Source organism: Juglans microcarpa x Juglans regia, chromosome 1S (assembly GCF_004785595.1).
Source record: "Juglans microcarpa x Juglans regia isolate MS1-56 chromosome 1S, Jm3101_v1.0, whole genome shotgun sequence".
NCBI lineage: Eukaryota > Viridiplantae > Streptophyta > Magnoliopsida > Fagales > Juglandaceae > Juglans > Juglans microcarpa x Juglans regia.
In genome coordinates, this window is record NC_054595.1 from 26937520 (window position 1) to 26954695 (window position 17176).

The following is a 17176-nucleotide window of genomic DNA, read 5'->3' on the forward strand; positions in this document are numbered from 1 at the left end:
ACCATCAATAACAAATTGCACAACCAAAAGATTAATCTTCAACTACAAGAATCATCTAAAAATTTAAGTCACCACTAATTCCTCAAGATCAGTACAAAATCCGAACTTCTAACTACAACCACAAATATCACGCTTCTGCTGCACACTCTGATAATTCGTCACATGCATAAAATTTATGTCCTCATAAAAACTAGCACCATCGAGTACAAGGTGACTCCATACCTACTAACCAAAAAACTCTTACCACCTTTTGGTAAAAAATACTCTTTTTCCCAACACTAGGAGTTATCACTCATATTCCTCAATTAACTCCTGCTGCCTTGATCAAAATCAATATTCCATAAAATACATCTATGATCATAGACAGAAAACCAACCTCAGCATTCCAAATTGAAACTAAGCAACCTCAACCCAAAATATATCCGTCTCATCTACAATAAGGAGCATACTTTAAAAAGATTCGATTCCAACCCGACCAACCAAAAAAAGCACATATAAACTTTTATCCAATAATCTAAACCCAAAAGATCAACACTGACATTCAGAATAACATCTACTCTAGCGGTGACTAAACTCATTACGAACCATCATTGACTTCACCAAAATATTATCAAAACCTATTTGATAACTCGCCCCCTACTTCTACTCTTATAAGCTAGTATTAGTACGATTAGTTCCTTCAATAACACATCACTATTAAATCTCAAGGCCAGTCATATTGCTCAAATCATCAATCCACCAAAAGCCAATGCAAATCACCCAAGGATCATAATGCTTGATTAACTCACATACTTGATCATATTATTCATCGCTAATGCCTAAGCTTCAACTTCCAAGATCTTATCATACACCAAACATGACGACCCATCAATCTCTCTTCAAGTTAAATAACAATGTCCTTAATTCAACCAACTGGATTCTCAATCTCCAAAGAAAGTATAACCTCAAAATTTAAGTTCTTAGGTAACCTCAAGTCACAATTAATTCCTACAGATAATCACAATAATTATTGTTAACCATCATTCCATTGAGCAATCCGTTTCGACTACACACTCCGATTGACTCACCATAAACTCTAAACCAAAATCTCTTAAATTTAATACTATTGTATTTATTCATCTTCAACACCTACCCAAGACACTTCTTCCAAGCCAAAAATGAGACAAGAACCCTTGTATTCTCCGAAATGCATACACACTCACCACTACTACGCATCGATCTCATGCACACTTAGCTAGAACCAATAATCCTTCAAACGTGCAAGTGATCTGTCACTACCATTTCCATCATCTGTGCCTATATCTTCGAAATCAACAAGAATCATTTCCTACGTCCACACCATCTATTATTCCTTAAAATTGATATGGATTAAATCCTCAACCTGTCACTAACCTCGAGCTAAAAATAATCATTATCTGAACTAGATCAACATCTTCAATCCTCGAAAAATACACAAATTAGATCATTACCTTCTATCTCCAAAGAAGTTCTCTCCTAAAAATTCTCATATCAGTAACTCAACTCTGATCAATCCCAATTTAATGGTTACCAACTAATCAATTGATAGAGTAGCGTACCAAGTCTACAAAACTAAGAACTCAAATCCTATTATAATTCAACCCTTCAACTCTGCAATTTTAAAACCTTAAACCAGATAAAAAATCATTTCCCAAAATCTTGAAGATCCATGACCTTAAATCTAAAACATTCACCTTCTAAAACTTGTAAATTCTAAAACCCCGAATGTTATCAAACTGCTTATCAAAGTCGGCAAAATCGAAGACTTCTAATCTAAGTAATCCTTCAAATGCTTGTTGAACCTATCACCTTAAATCCAATAAACTTATTTCCTAAAAACTATGAGGCCTCAAACCTTAGGTGACCTTCTCAAAAATCTAACATTAGAATTCGTTGAACTTACAACCTCCTACTCCATAAACTCACTACATAATTTCTACGGAGGCTACGACCTCAATTAACCTAAGCGATTTAAAACTATTTCCCTTTTCAGTTGCGACTCGAGTTCCTACTCCAAAGAGTTCACCCAGATCATGTCGTTCCCTTCAAGTCTCGATATTAAAACAAACCAGTTGCCAAGAGTTTAGGCCTACTACACTAAGTGTTCAAGTCTAATAATGACATTCACAATCGCACAATCTTCCTGCCATAGCACAACTCTTAACCGGCTTTTCAATTCCGAACAAAAAAAAAAAAAAAAAAATTTCATAAATAAATAATCTACAACAAAATGAATAAAACCAACAATAAAATATCATAAGATAGAATGAATAAAACAAATGAAGCAGTGCACAATAAAATAAATAAATAAATAAATAAAATAACCTACCATAAAATGAAACAAATAATATAAAATAAACAAACAAGTAGTATACAACAAAATAAATAAAATCAACAAAATATAAAAACATAAATAAATTAAAACCATTAAAATAACATACTTCAAACCAAGTAATTTCAAATCACAAATTTAAAACTTTCTGGTACTCCACCTATGGGACATGTGGTTTTACCCAGAGCCGAACTGCTCTGATACCACCTGTGATGCCCCCGACCCCTATGTAAGGAGACATGAGAATCGAGACGCCATGATGGTGACAAGAGGGTCACACATCCCAACGATAGTGCCAAGTGTGTGTACATGCAACAATGTACAATAAACAACGCAGCGGATAATTAAGTCAACTAAGTATCAGAATGATTAATACAATTTAAACAATCAGTAAAAAGGTTTAAAAATTATACAGTCATCCAAAATAAATATTTTACAACTCTCAAACCAAAACGAGTGATCCCATATTACTCCTCGGGCGGAGCCGAATCTTCAGGCTCACCCTCAGCCTCATCTGCGTTACCACAAAATGGTACAATAGGTAAGTATAGACCAAACAACTATGAGATAAAAATACATTAATGCGACCAACATGCATGCATATGATGAAATATGCATTAGATCTAAAAATACTATTTTTTCCAAAAATAGATATTTTTAACACACGCCAAAATCTCATTTTGGCCCAAAAATAATACTCCGTCATTTTCTCAGAAAATGACTCAAATCAATAAAACCTCATTTTCCTATAAAATGAATCACATAAAATCATTTTAATCAACACACGCTATTTTCCCAGAAAACATCTCATTATTCCATTAACCAATGCACCATGATCTCCCCTAGGGATTATCCGCACGTCCTGACTTCGTAGCGATGCTCAGTTCCACGCCCAGCGAGTTCGTGGCCAAGCATCCTCTAGCCCCGCCAGCAGAGGGGCCACGGAGTCGGCACGAGACCATCTTGTCCGATCCCGTTGTCGCTCAGTGACAACCCTGGAGACGTCACTCAGTATATTCCGCTCTCGAGTGACCAGAGGAGCTCTACCGAGATAATACCCCATCTCGGCTTGGGGTCGTGATACACACGCACCCAAAATCTTTTAACACATGAAAATCCAGTTTTCATGAAACACATAAATATGAATGCATGTACACGAAAATCCAGTTTCCTTTACAAACATGATCATGCGTGCAATATGCCATATACATGAACAACACCAAAACAACAACCAACAATTCACAATACCAACCAAACACACAACTCCGTCCACAATCTATCCGACCCCCGAACTCCTCAGACTCAGTCCGGCATGTCCAACCAGATCACAATAATATGAGTTAGTGCAAAAATATATTTAAATCACGATAGTTCTTTGGAAAAATACTTACATTGCTATATAATAATTTTCGAATGATCACGGTGGTGCAAAAGGTGGTGGCTCAGTAACGAAACAGTGTAAAATACACTGTGGCCGTGGGTCTCAAATACCCACTTTTGAATGAGGACAAACTAAGACCCGAAATTGATAGGTAGGGCTTAGAGAGGTCGGTGAAGCCAATGGTGGTGGTGGTTTGCCGTGGGTGGCGGCGCAAATGGTGGTTTTAGGCCAAAAATACCCAAATCGAAAATGGGGTTGGATGTGCTTCACCGGTGACGGATCGGAGCTGGGGTTGGGTCCATTGGGTTGCTAGGAGGTCAAGGATGAAGTGGTGAAGAAATGGTGGCAGGTGGTGGCGTGACGGCGGCGCTGGAGTGAAGAGAGCGCCGCGGCTTGGTGTGGTGCGTGGGGGCTATTGACAGCGATAGAGGAGCTGGAAACGGAGGGAGGTGGTCGCCGGCCGGTGGGGAAGTTGATGGGAGGGGCGGTGTCACGCACGGCGGCGCGACGACGGTGGGTTGGGTGAGGGAGACACGGACGCACGGGAAGAGAGGGAGAGAAGGGTGTCGTGCGGGGGGAAGCTGGGGGAAAGAAAAAGAAGAAAAAAAAAGAAAGGAAAGAAAATAAAAAGGGAAAAAGAAAAATGAAGGGAAAGAAATGAGGTCCAATCCTCACATCTTGGGTCACAGAAAATGATCCAACGAAAATGATTTTAAAATAGCAAATCCATTAAAATAAATTAAACGTAATGATACAATCAAAATAAAATAATTAAATCTCACAATCAATTAATTTAAAAAGAAGAACAATTTAAATGTACAACAATAAATAAATATTACGAAAACATAACAATTTAATTTTCACAATTTAAAGATCATAAAATAAACCATTTAAAATATCCGATAATTTTAAAACAAGAGAATAAATTTTTGAATTATTAAAATAATTATTCAATAAAAAATACACTAAAATACAGGGTGTTACAGAGATTGACCGGTCTCAATCTCAGTCCAGTTCGGTCCAAATCGAAACGGTCGGTCTGGACCGACTGTCTATCAACCTTAGTGGTAGAGTGCGCAAGTGTTGCACAATCGTTTTGAAAATGAGTAAGGTCTATCATTAAAAAAAAAATAATTTTCCTCGTGAGTCTCGTATTTATTCACTTTATTATAAAAGAATTGCACAATATTTGTACATTTTACAACTACAAATATCATTTTTCATATAAAAATAAACGAAAGATCTTTGTCCATTGAGAGTGTGCAAAGGGCTCTTATTAAAAAGTTCACACGCGTAAGAATAAAAATAAGGACGGATTTATAAAATCAAATCATCTCATCTCATATAATCATTATAATTTTTTCAAACTCCTATACAAAATATAATAAACAATTTAACTTTTAACAAAACATCTAATCTCATCTCATCTGAACTGCGTATCTAAACGAGGCTTAAGAAAAGTTATACTCATTATTCTCACACATCACACATAATTTTTTTAATTTTTAATTTTTTTTCTTATTAAATTTATGAAATGTGTATGAATGATGAGTTAAAAAATTTAATTAATTTAAAAATAATAAAATAAAATAAAAATAAATGTAATATGTAACGCATGAGAAGGATAGCAGACTCTCGAAATAAAGTGTGTTATGGGAAATCTTACATGTGTGAATATCAATTTGATCAGTGTACGGAAACCTTGAACCTGAACGAACAATCGAATGGGCGGGCAATCAATCCATCAAACAAAATCCGACCGCCCTCGAACGCAGCCCACTGACACAATATCACGTCAATTTTATTTTATTTTTATAAATATATACACTCAGAAAACCGAGTAACCCAAACAAGAAACCCCCTCCCCCCCTCTCTCTCTCTCTCTCTCTCTCTCTCTCGATTTGGCGTTCCGCATAGCAGAGCTTCCGAGCGACGATTAGCTTCTTCGCTCATCGAGGTTTGGTCTTGATTCTCCGATACTGTCTCGCTGGAATTCCTGAAGATGCGACGTTCTGCATCCAGGAAAACGGGTCAACCAAATTCGACGTCGTCGGCCAATTCTTTACCCACCGATATCTTCCGCTCCGGTATTCGATCCTCTCCCTCTACCTTAACTCTTTCCTTTGGTTCAATTTGTTCCGTTGAATTCCGTTCTTAATTCTTTTTTCTCTGAATTTGAGGTTAATCTTCGGTGTTAAATATGTGAATTGTGATTTGAAAATGAATTCTGTTGTTCACGAGCTCGTGTTTTGAATTTAATTCTTTCATTTATCATGTGTGCATATGGTACAATTGAATGCCTCATACTTTTGCATTGAATAAAGAGATACATGGATTTACGTGGTTTGACATAAAATTCTACATTACGGGTCGTCTGATGGCAAAATCTACTCTATTAGGTGATTTTACAATCTCCCATAGTCTCACTTTGTCCTCAATACAATAGAGAAAATAGAGTTGGAAAAAGGTTCAAGAAAATGTCGTTCTTGTAAAAATCTGGAGACAGAATCCCATGAGAGTGTAGAGAAGTTCTCTTTACGTTTATAGAGGTCCCATCATTTTTTTTTTTAATAAGTAAACGATTATATTGATATGAATAGACATAGTTCAAATACACAAGATGGTATACAAAAGGTAACACCTATTTAGGGTGAGGAAATGGAAACAAGAAATTCATGAAAATTGAGGCCACGAAAATCTACAGTTGTGGCCCAAAGAAAAAGAGTGTTGACAAAAAATAATCTAAGTTCTTCTAATGAACGCTCCTTGTCTTCAAAACGTCCAGTCATTTCGAGATTTGTCCAATTGGCCACGAGCTCTGTCACTGTGGTAGGCATAACTCAAGCTAACTCTAATATGTTGAACACTTCATTCAATAACGTTCTAGCAACCTCACAATGCAACAGTAGATGATCCACAGTTTCACCACTTTTCCTACACGTATAACACCAATCTACTATGATCACCCTACATTTCCGTAGATTATCCATCGTCAAGATCTTATCCAATGCTGTTGTCCAAACGAAAAATGCCACTTTGGGAGGCGCTTTATTTTGCCAAATCCTTCTCCATGGGAATTGAGTATTCTGTGGTTGTGTGAGGTCCCATCATTTTATAGGGATTTTCTTCCTTTTCTGGAGTTATCCCTTTAGTAGCTGAATCTCACTGGCTTTGTATCACTCTCTCATTTTTGTATGTCAGTCAACCGGTGACAATGGGCTTCTAATGGACTAGACCCTAGTTCATTTTATACCCAACACTTCTTAACAAAGAAAAGTTTTTTTGAACTGATACGAAGAAAGCTCAAGTGACAATGCCCAACTAATTTGCACAGTCCATGACCAGAGAATCTTCTTAACTGTTAAGAATTTAAGTGAAGCCGCTAGATAACATGCTAAAAATGATAAATTTAGAGGAAATTGGAAGACTTTAAAGCTCGTTTGTTAGGAATCATTTTTGCCTTCTAGCACAAGGCAAGATCCGAAAGAAGGATTTGATGTAGAAAGAACTAGAGGGTGACCAAACCTTGATATCCCAATAAAAGTTGGATTTTTTAACCTCAAATATCATGCAAACGTTCTCTTTGGCTAGAGGTTAACCATTTTATCGAAAAGGAATCAGAGCTTATTAGGGAAAAAAGCAAATTTGAGCAAAGAGAAGAAAAAGAAACATTGCAGTTCTTTTCTTTTTTAGATATGGTTCCTCATGGACGCCAAAATAAAGGGAATTGTGAGTTAAGTAGGTTGACATTTCCTCTGTTCCAACTGAAATTACCTCTGTAAAATAGATGAGATTTGGAGAGTATGTTAAGTGTAAGGAAGAAAACCTTAAAAAATTATCATTATTATTACTTTTGTCCTTACCCCACTTTCTATATATGACCAAACAAAGTATTAGTGTCTATTCTCTTGTTATATGATTGTAGGGTGCTAGTGGAATGATCTGGAAATGATGCAGAACTTGAAGTTTAGTAACAGGCCGTTCATTTTTCATTTTCTGAGAATTTTGCAGATATTTCAGCGAGAAATAGTTGGGTAAATTATTGCATGGATTGGAAAACGTGTGAACAGCTTTCTTGTATACGGGAGGACAATTAAATTTAGATGTGTATGCTCCATCCTAAGTCCCATTTAATGGATGAGGAGGATCCACAAAGCCCAATTATGGCTTAGTTGAGTTGCGTGATAGCCGTTATGAATACATCGAAATAAATCGAAATAAAAATTTATCATTCCATCGCTTATGTATTTGTGGTCCGAACTATTTCATTAGTCAATTTTTGTTTTAATACTCAGTTTGCCAGTTTTTATAACAGTATCAATCTCATCTTTTCAGCCTCAAGTAAAGCAACTTCAAAAGAGTTGGAACGAATTGATAACCTATTTCATTCATATGCAAATAGGTCTTCTGGTATGATTGAGTAAGTCTACTCTATCGAAATTCAGATTCTTATCTGTAGCTTTAGTATTTGACTGTTTGCCTTTTAAATTGTGTAAAACTTAAAGTTGTATTTTACAATTTAAGTATTACAGACACTTGTAATCCAGTTTTGGTTGGCACTTAATTTTATATGTAATTATTTACTTAGCTTTATTTATTTCAATTTGAAGGCATGCTAGGCTGATTTGTACATTCTTTTGGCTAGTCATGTACAACTTGTTAAACCTCTACATAGATTTCGACTTCACTTAGGCTGATGTGTTCATTCAAAGGCATGGATAGGCATATGTTTGCTATGTCAAAAGGTAATTTTGGTCATCATGAGAATGGTGTGAATAGAGGGAAGTTCTTCTTTGGAGCTCGCTAGGAACTTGCTGAACTGCTTTTGCCTTCCTTCATTGCTTTACTTGGCTGCCTTTTGGGCTTTATATAATGTGATTCTTTCTTTGATTCCATAGCTTTTTTAGATTTTTGGTTGTAATCTTGAGGATGTATTATATTTATCCAATTACTTATTACTTATAAAAAAAAAAATTATCCAATTACTTACTATTTATAATAGAAACTTGATTTATTTCACCTAACCTTTATGATGACTAGCTTTGGTGTCAAAATCTGTCTTTTAACTTTTCTATATAGGAAGCTTTTTTTCATGTTGGAAATGCAAGCACAATCCTAATATACGTACTATTTTTTTCTTTTAACAGCCCAGAGGGAATTGAAACTCTTTGTTCGGATATGGAAGTAGATCATACTGATGTGAGGATCTTGATGCTTGCCTGGTAAACTTTTTATAGAGTTATTGTATATTTCTGTTCTTATATTTCATCCTCTAGCCCATTTATTAAAATTGATGGCTACATGTTTCAGGAAAATGAAAGCGGAAAAACAGGGATATTTTATCCTGGTAAGGATATTTTATTTACAGCATTTCCCTTTCTGTTCTTTTTTTTTTTTTTTTATCTTTTTTTTATTACATTGTTACATGAACATAATAGAAAATTATTGTTTTCAATACTCTTTGAAAATTTTTATATACTTGTCAACATCACCATAGATCATCGAAAAGCATCTAGTAATTTTTATAAAAAGCTCAAAACATCACCTAGTGGACAAGCAATATATTTCAAGCATGCGCAAGTAAACTAATACTAACACTAACACAAACTAATACATCACCATGAAGAAATGTAGTGCATTCTTCTTCTTACTCCTGTTCAATTCTTCGTGTTTTTCATACTCTAGACACCATGTTGCGTGTTTATTACGTTCATTCATATATTGAGATGATGCTACTTATTTTACAGGAAGAGTGGCGAAGAGGCCTTAAAGCACTGAGGGCTGACACTATAAATAAATTAAAAAAGGCACTCCCAGAGCTGGAGAAAGAGGTAAAATATCTGAACTAGTTTTCTTTCAGATACTAACTAAAAAAAGAAGTTTTCTTTCTGCAAACTGCAAACTTACCAGCAATTAGATATGTTTATAACATGCATAAAATGCTATGAGGCTACTGATGATGTTAACGAAAAAAAGGTTGCAAGTGTACTAATTTTTCCATTTTTCAAATATTCCCTGAGAAGGTTAAGAGGCCATCGACCTTTATGGATTTCTATTCCTATGCATTTCGATATTGTTTAACAGGTACAATTTTTTGGCTTCATTTCATTCAATCTTGAAACATATATATAGATTTTTATTTCATAATAGTTTCCTACTTCTACTTTCAACCACCTGTTATTTATTCTGCCAGAGGAGAAACAAAAGAGCATAGATATAGAGAGCATATGCGAATTATTGGATCTTGTTTTAGGCTCCCAATTTCACGCACAGGTCGACTTGTTTATTCAGTATTTAAAGGTGAGTGATGCCTAAGTTGAAGTATTTCCTCTTTTCTTTTTTTTGGTCATTTTTTCACAGTTATAGTTGTTCGGTTATGTTATTTATTGATTGTCGTGATTGATAGATCTGCAGCCCTCTTGTATAGTTGTGAGGGAAGGTTTCACTTCAATGTAAGCTGCTAGATATGTATAGTTCCAGCTTCACTCTAGTTTTCCAGCTTAATGATACACTGCTTGGCATTGTTATACCAATGAACTCTGCCATATTCCATGAAAATCAGAATTGATTTGCTGACTTGTTTCGCTTTTCTGCTGAGACTGCGGAGATCTATCTTACCTCTTGTAAGAAGTATGATGTGGTTACAAACAGATTGGTTTGATAGGCTTAGACTAGAAAGCAAACATCCTCTTTATAAGTGATGCTAATATTTTGTAATGCTTGATCATACATAACCTTCTCCTCTTTCTCTCTCATATGCAAACTATTAGAGGATATGGTTGTAATTAGTGTAACTTACGAGGGTATAATTGTCATTTGTACATAGTATATCTATGCTTTTGAACATCAATGAATAACAAGTAGTATTCTCTCTCTATGTTCAACTACATGGTATCAGAGAGTTGAGTAGTTGGTTGGTGGTGATTGTGCAATGAAACTAGTGGTGGTTAGTGTGGTATCACCATCATTGTCTGTGGTGGTTAGTGTGATTTTTCGTTTTTCCTCTTCGTCATTGGCGGCCGACAGCTTTTTTATTTTCAAGGTATTTCCGGTGACTTCAGGTGTCGTCTCCGGTATTGGGCACTAGAATCAAGCTCGCCAGCGTTGCCTGTGCACTTCAATGAGTTTCCTGTCGTCATCGGTTGCCAGAAGGTCTATTTATCGCCGACGACGTCGAAGTCGCGGGGTGTTTGTTTGCAGGTCTCAACTATCCAATCCTCGACTACGTATCCCCCCCAACCTGGAGTAAAAGCTTATTCGTATCCGGAATAACACCCGTTTGGTAACAAGAATACGGTAAACCCAACTTCGCTTATCCTCGTTTAGGATAACTTATTCCCGTTTAAAGTCAGTTTTGAAGCCGATACTAGCAATACCCGAAACATACCTAATACAGACCGATATAATCCGATACAAGCCGGTTCAGTCCCGATACATCCCAGTTTAGACCCGATACAGGCTGATTCTGAGTCGATACGTGCTTGTTTTGACCCATACAGGCTGATTCCACGATTCCACCTAATACAGACCCGAAATTTGGGTTCTTAAGCTAGGTTTCTACTTTTCCAGATTGTATTTCTCGGTTTTTCATCCATATTTCATATTTTGTGTGGATTCTTTGTCTCCAAGTTGAATTGTTGTGATACTTTTCTCCATGGCAACTAAATTTGAGTTACTGTCTCTTGCACCAAACTTTAACATGTCTATGATTTCGGTGAAGTTGAATGTAAAAAACTATATCTTGTGGTCAAAATCTGTTGAAATGTTTTTGAAAGGCAATGGTCTTCTTCGTACCCATTTGGTTGATCCAATGTCTTATTCAACTAGTTCTACATTTGCTCAGTGGGAGCAAGAAGATGCTCAAATCTTGTTCTTGATGTTGATCAATATTGAACCTAATATTTGCACTAGTTTAATACATTTTTGATACCGCTCAAGAGGTATGGAGGCATCTTAAACAGATGAATTCGGGTGCTGGGAACATAACCCCTTTTTATGAGTTGTGTCATCAATTCTTGGGTTGGAACAGGGTGCTTTGGGCCTAGAAGAATATTATTCTCAAGTGATGAGCATATGTGAAGAACTCAAAATGTATCAACCTATCACTTCTGATGTTTCAAGTATGCTACAACAACGTGAAGAGTTTAATGTTGTTCGGTTTCTTGTTAGCTTAAAACCTAAGTATGAGTCGGTGCGTTCTCAAATTTTGGCAAGTCCACAACTTCCCTTAAATTTTGGTGGGCATGGAGGCCTGAGTGGTAGAGGTGCACATGGGGGACGTGATGCCAGAGGTAATCACACTCAAGGTTGTGAATCTCGTAAGTGCACCCATTGTGGTCACACTAACCACTCGGTGGACTATCGTTGGGATCTACATGGTAGACCATCTGGGCCTGCTAATTAGGCTATTTGCCAAGATGCTACATCACTGTCAACAAGCTCCAACCTGACTCCAGAGATGATTAGCATATTGAAGGATGAGTATGATTAGTTTTTTGGGTCGCACGCGGGCGACTTCATCTTCCTTAGCTACTCTTGCCCATTCAGGTACAACGTCTGCATGTTTTGTCTCATCTACTCAAGATCCAGGGATCATCGATTCAGGAGCTAATGAACATCTGGCAGGTTTGTCTTGTTCCTTATCTAAGTTAGATACTATGACATTTCCAAAGAGTGTTACTCTTGCTAAAGTTACAGGCATTGGATCCACTAAGCTCACTGATTCTATATCCTTGTCATCTGTTCTATACGCTCCTAGTTTTCCCTTTAGTTTGTTGTCCATTAGTAAAATTACTCAAATTCTTCAATGTTCAGTGATCTTTTATCCCTTTATATGTATATTTCAGGATCTCAAGACGGGAAAGAAGATTGGTACGAGGCATGAAGCTGGTGGTCTGTATTACCTTGATGTCAAACAGTCACCCACTCGAGCCCTCACATCCTCATCATCATCTACTTTTGAATGGCATTGTCACCTTAGACACCCATCTCTTTCTCTTTTGAAACGTCAAACTAGGAATCTTGAAAATGTGTCTTTCTTTCCTTGTGATGCATGTCAGCTTAGCAAACACCATCGTGTCTTTTGTACCTTGAGTTGATGATCGAGCATCTAGTCATTTTGAATTGGTTCACTCTGATATATGGGGACCAATCAACATTGTATCAAACAAATTTCAGTATTTTGTTACATTTGTTGATAATTATTCTCGTATGACATGGTTGTTTCTGATGAAGGCACGATCTGAACTTTTTTCTGTATTCAAAGTCTTTCGGGAAGAAATTAAAGCTCAATTTAGACAAAAAGTTCAAGTTTTGCATTTTGACAATGCTAAAGAATGTCAATCTAGTGCCTTTGCTACTTAAGTAATAAAAGAATTGTTCATCAAACTTCATGCTCTTATACACCCCAATAAAATGGAGTGGGTGAATGCAAAAATCGCCATTTGTTAGATGTAACCCAAGCACTTTTACTGCATATGCATGTTTCTAAATGTTTTTGGAGTGATGGTGTTCTTACTGCATGTCACCTTATTAATCGTATGCCGTCATCAGTCATCGATGGTTCATCTCCCTACTCCATCTTGTTCCCTCCCTCTCCATCTTTTTCTCTCCCTTCAAAAATCTTTGAGTGTGTTTGCTATGTTTATAACCTTGGCCCAGACTTTGATAAGCTTGATCCACGTGCTACCAAGTGTTTCTTTGTTGGTTATTCCCAGACTCAAAAAGGATATCATTGCTATAGTCTTGTTCTTAGACGTTACTTCACGACTGTTGATGTAACCTTCTTTGAGTCCATACACTATTTCTCGGACACATCTTCGGTTGTTCAGTGTGATCCTCTACCATTATCTACTCTTACCCTTTCTTCTGCACACTCACCCACTTTTACCCAACCCTCCTCAGTGCCTTCTCTTGTTCTTTTACAGGTGTACTCGGGTCTCTTGCGGCCCTCGACTCCCATGCCTCCACCAACCTTTTCTCCATCTTCAGATCCTGAGTTACCTAGTGCTTCAGAGTCTCCACCTATTACTCTCCAAAAAGGTACTCGTTCCTGTGTTACTCAACATCAGATTAGCCAATATGTCTCTTGTTATGCCTTAGCTCTATCATTTTCATGTTTTACTTCTCAACTTTCAAAACTTTTTGTTCTTAAGACAGTTATGGATGCTTTATCTAATCTGGGATGGAGAACAACTATGAAAAATGAAATAGATGCTCTTCACCATAATGAGACATGGGATTTTGTTCCTCTACCACTTGGTAAACAACTTGTTGGTTGTAGATGGGTATATACAATCAAATTCCATTCCGATGGTTCTGTGGAACGTCTGAAAGCTCGCTTGGTTGCTAAGGGTTACACTCAAACTTATGGTATTGATTACGACGAGACTTTCTCCCCGGTTGCCAAAATTTCTTCTATTCGAGTATTGATCTCTCTTGCTGCTAATTTGGATTGGCCCTTATTTTAGTTGGATATTGAAAACGCATTCCTACATGGCGACTTAAATAAGGAAGTGTATATGGAGCAATCACCTGGGTTTGTTGCTTAGGGGAGTGTCGAGGTACTATGTGCAAGTTAAAAAATGCATTATACGGTTTGAAACAATCTTCTCGAGCATGGCTTGGGAGGTTCTCTGATGCTGTATTGGCATTTGGTCTTCATAGATGCCAAACAGACCACTCGATATTTCACCTACATAGTGATACAGGTCATATCTTGTTGGTTGTATATGTGGATGGCATTGTAATTACTGGGAGTGACTCAGTTGGAATTGCTAGGTTGAAACAATTTTTACATGATCAGTTTCAGACAAAATATGTGGGCAAACTTATATACTTTCTTGGAATTGAAGTCGGTAGATGTAAAAAAGATATTAACCTATTTCAGAGAAAATATGTATTTGACCTTCTGGAAGAAACTGGCATGTTAGGTGCACGACCTATTGACACTCCTATGGGCCCAAATCGTAAACTCTTGAAAGAGGAAGGGGAGTTGTTTGGAGATCCAGATTGGTATCAAAGACTTGTTGGAAAATTGAATTATTTTACTATCACTAGACCTAATATCTCTTATGCAGTGAGCCAATTTCTACAAATGCCCAGAGTCTCACATTGGGGTGCTATAATCCATATTCTTCGTTATCTTAAGCGAGCTCCTGGCCTTAGATTGTTGTATAGATCAAATGAACATCTTAGAATTGAAGTTTTTTCAGATGCTGATTGGGCAGGATCTCATTCAGATAGAAGATCGACTACTGGATATTGTACCTTTATGGGAGGTAACTTGGTTACATGGATGAGTAAGAAGCAAACAATAGTAGCTCAGTCTAGTGCAAAAGTTGAATACAGAGCAATGGCTCACACTATTAGTGAGCTGATATGGTTGCAACACTTTCTTGAAGAGAGTGGGTTTCCAGCTCCTGTCCCTCTTCAGTTATTTTGTGATAATCAAATTGCAGTGCATATTGCGTCTAATCTTGTATTCTATGAGAGAACTAAACACATTGAGATTGATTGTCACTTCATTTAGGATAAGATACTAAGTGGTGACATTTCTACACCATTTGTGAAGTCTGCTGATCAATTTGCATATAGGTTTACCAAACCACTGTATTATAGTCGGTTAAAACTTATTTGTTCTAAACTAGGTTTATATGTATGCCCCAACTTGAGGGGGAGTGTTAGAGGACATGGTTGTAATTAGTGTAACTTATGAGGGTATAATTATCATTTGTATGTAGTATGTATATGCTGTTGAACACCAATGAATAACAAGTAGTATTCTCTCTCTATGTTCGACTACACAAACAAAATAACTGAATAACTGGTTCTTGTATGTTTGTGTTCCAAACACAGACTCAGAATGATTACAAGGTCATAAACATGGACCAATGGATGGGCTTCTACCGCTTTTGCAATGAGGTACTCTTTAAATTTGGTTATAGAGCTCGTGTTTCTCCCTATTTATTTCTTTTTTACCTATACTGTATATGTACGCATGTGTACTCACACGGACAATTTATTACCTGTGACATGGGGCTCATGCACACAAACTCACCCTTACCACTTGGGCTACCCATGGGTGGGTAAATACCTGTCTGTTTCATGAAGAAGTAAAAACTCTAAATTTGATATATAATGAATTATCTCTGGTGCAAAGGTCACTGAGTTGTCTGGGGTGAAGTTTTTACTTGCAACTTACACTGAATGAATTCTAAATAAATTCACCACAACCTCGTGTTTGAGAGATCTATAGCAGTTGGGTAGTCAAGCATTACCGTTATAAATTTGTAAATAGAGCTCCACGTTTCCAATTTCAAAGCATTTGTAAGACTCACTTTACATATTTTTTATGATCCAACTCGAGGCCAAGTCCATGGCATTTCCTTTTTAATGAATTGCATTGGTGGAAGATGCATAATTTCAACTGTCTCTGTTTTGGTCAGAGAACCTCTGATTTCTATATGCACAGATTTCCTGCAAGTTTTCTCAGCATTAGGACTAAACTCCAAAACGAATCATACCAAACCACATGACGGTTTGGTGCTACAAACAAAATTGACGACTAAAGATGAATAGCAATTTTTAAATTTAATAATAAGACAGAAAAGTAAATGGGTAATGGAGTGGAAAATGATTCATTTTGTAGGTGAATTAAAAGTTTTCTCCCTAGACGTCTTAAGCTACCAATGACATTGCATTTGATATTGTGTTATTGAGCAACTCCTTTTCAAATCCAATATAGAAACAATTTTCTTTAGCTGGTGGATTTCAAAAGACGAGAGGGGTGTGTGTTGATTCATGGCTTATCATTTTAAAATCTGACCTGACATTGACACTATTTTTTTGCAGATAAGCTTTCCGGACCTTAGTAATTATGATCCTAACCTTGCTTGGCCCTTGATTCTGGACAATTTTGTTGAATGGTTGGAAGCAAAGCAGAGCTAATTAATATCCCTGCTGTAAACCAAAATTGTTGTTGAAGTAGGTAAGCCTGAAATCCCCTTCCCCAATGTCTTTTTCATCACATTTTTTATGCATCTCACTTTTTGTCAAGTTCACTGTTATGTTTGCAGGACCCCTCGGACTACACACGTCAAAGGCCTGAGGATTTCCTCTCTTTTCTTTTTTTTTTTTCTCCATTTACTTTTAAACATAAAATTCATGGCCTAGCTCCCCCCACCTTTGGAAGCTACTTGTTTGTGTTACAGATAATGCTTAAGAAAGTCTTGATATATTTTTTGTTCACTGTTGTTGCGGCTCCTACCGTCATTTTATACATGGATGCTCATACTATCCTTATCTGCTGTAAGTTACTAATATTTTAAGCCTGCTATAATATGCTCTTTTATGTTGTTGCCGTCAAATTATGGATGTGAATTATAGACTTGGCAAGGCATTTTTTTGGAAGAGAAATACTTTAGCTATGAAAAGATTACACAAAA

At 36.7% G+C, this 17176-nt stretch overlaps 1 protein-coding gene across 4 annotated transcripts; it reads left to right on the forward strand.

Annotated features, from left to right (window-relative positions):
• The first annotated feature begins 5570 nt into the window (after nt 1-5570).
• LOC121246511 (DCN1-like protein 4) lies at nt 5571-16979 on the forward strand. 4 transcript variants are annotated; one of them, XM_041144688.1, is made up of 10 exons: nt 5571-5818; nt 8067-8151; nt 8879-8953; nt 9042-9078; nt 9479-9562; nt 9755-9815; nt 9925-10031; nt 15588-15653; nt 16584-16719; nt 16789-16979. In XM_041144688.1, exons 1-9 carry the CDS (start codon nt 5734-5736, stop codon nt 16677-16679), a joined length of 696 nt encoding a protein of 231 aa, XP_041000622.1. In that variant the 5' UTR covers nt 5571-5733; the 3' UTR covers nt 16680-16719; nt 16789-16979. The 4 variants fall into 4 exon arrangements, with proteins under 4 accessions (XP_041000622.1, XP_041000618.1, XP_041000621.1 ...); XM_041144684.1 differs by having other exon boundaries at nt 16808-16979; XM_041144687.1 differs by having other exon boundaries at nt 16584-16715.
• The last annotated feature ends 197 nt before the right edge of the window (nt 16980-17176 follow it).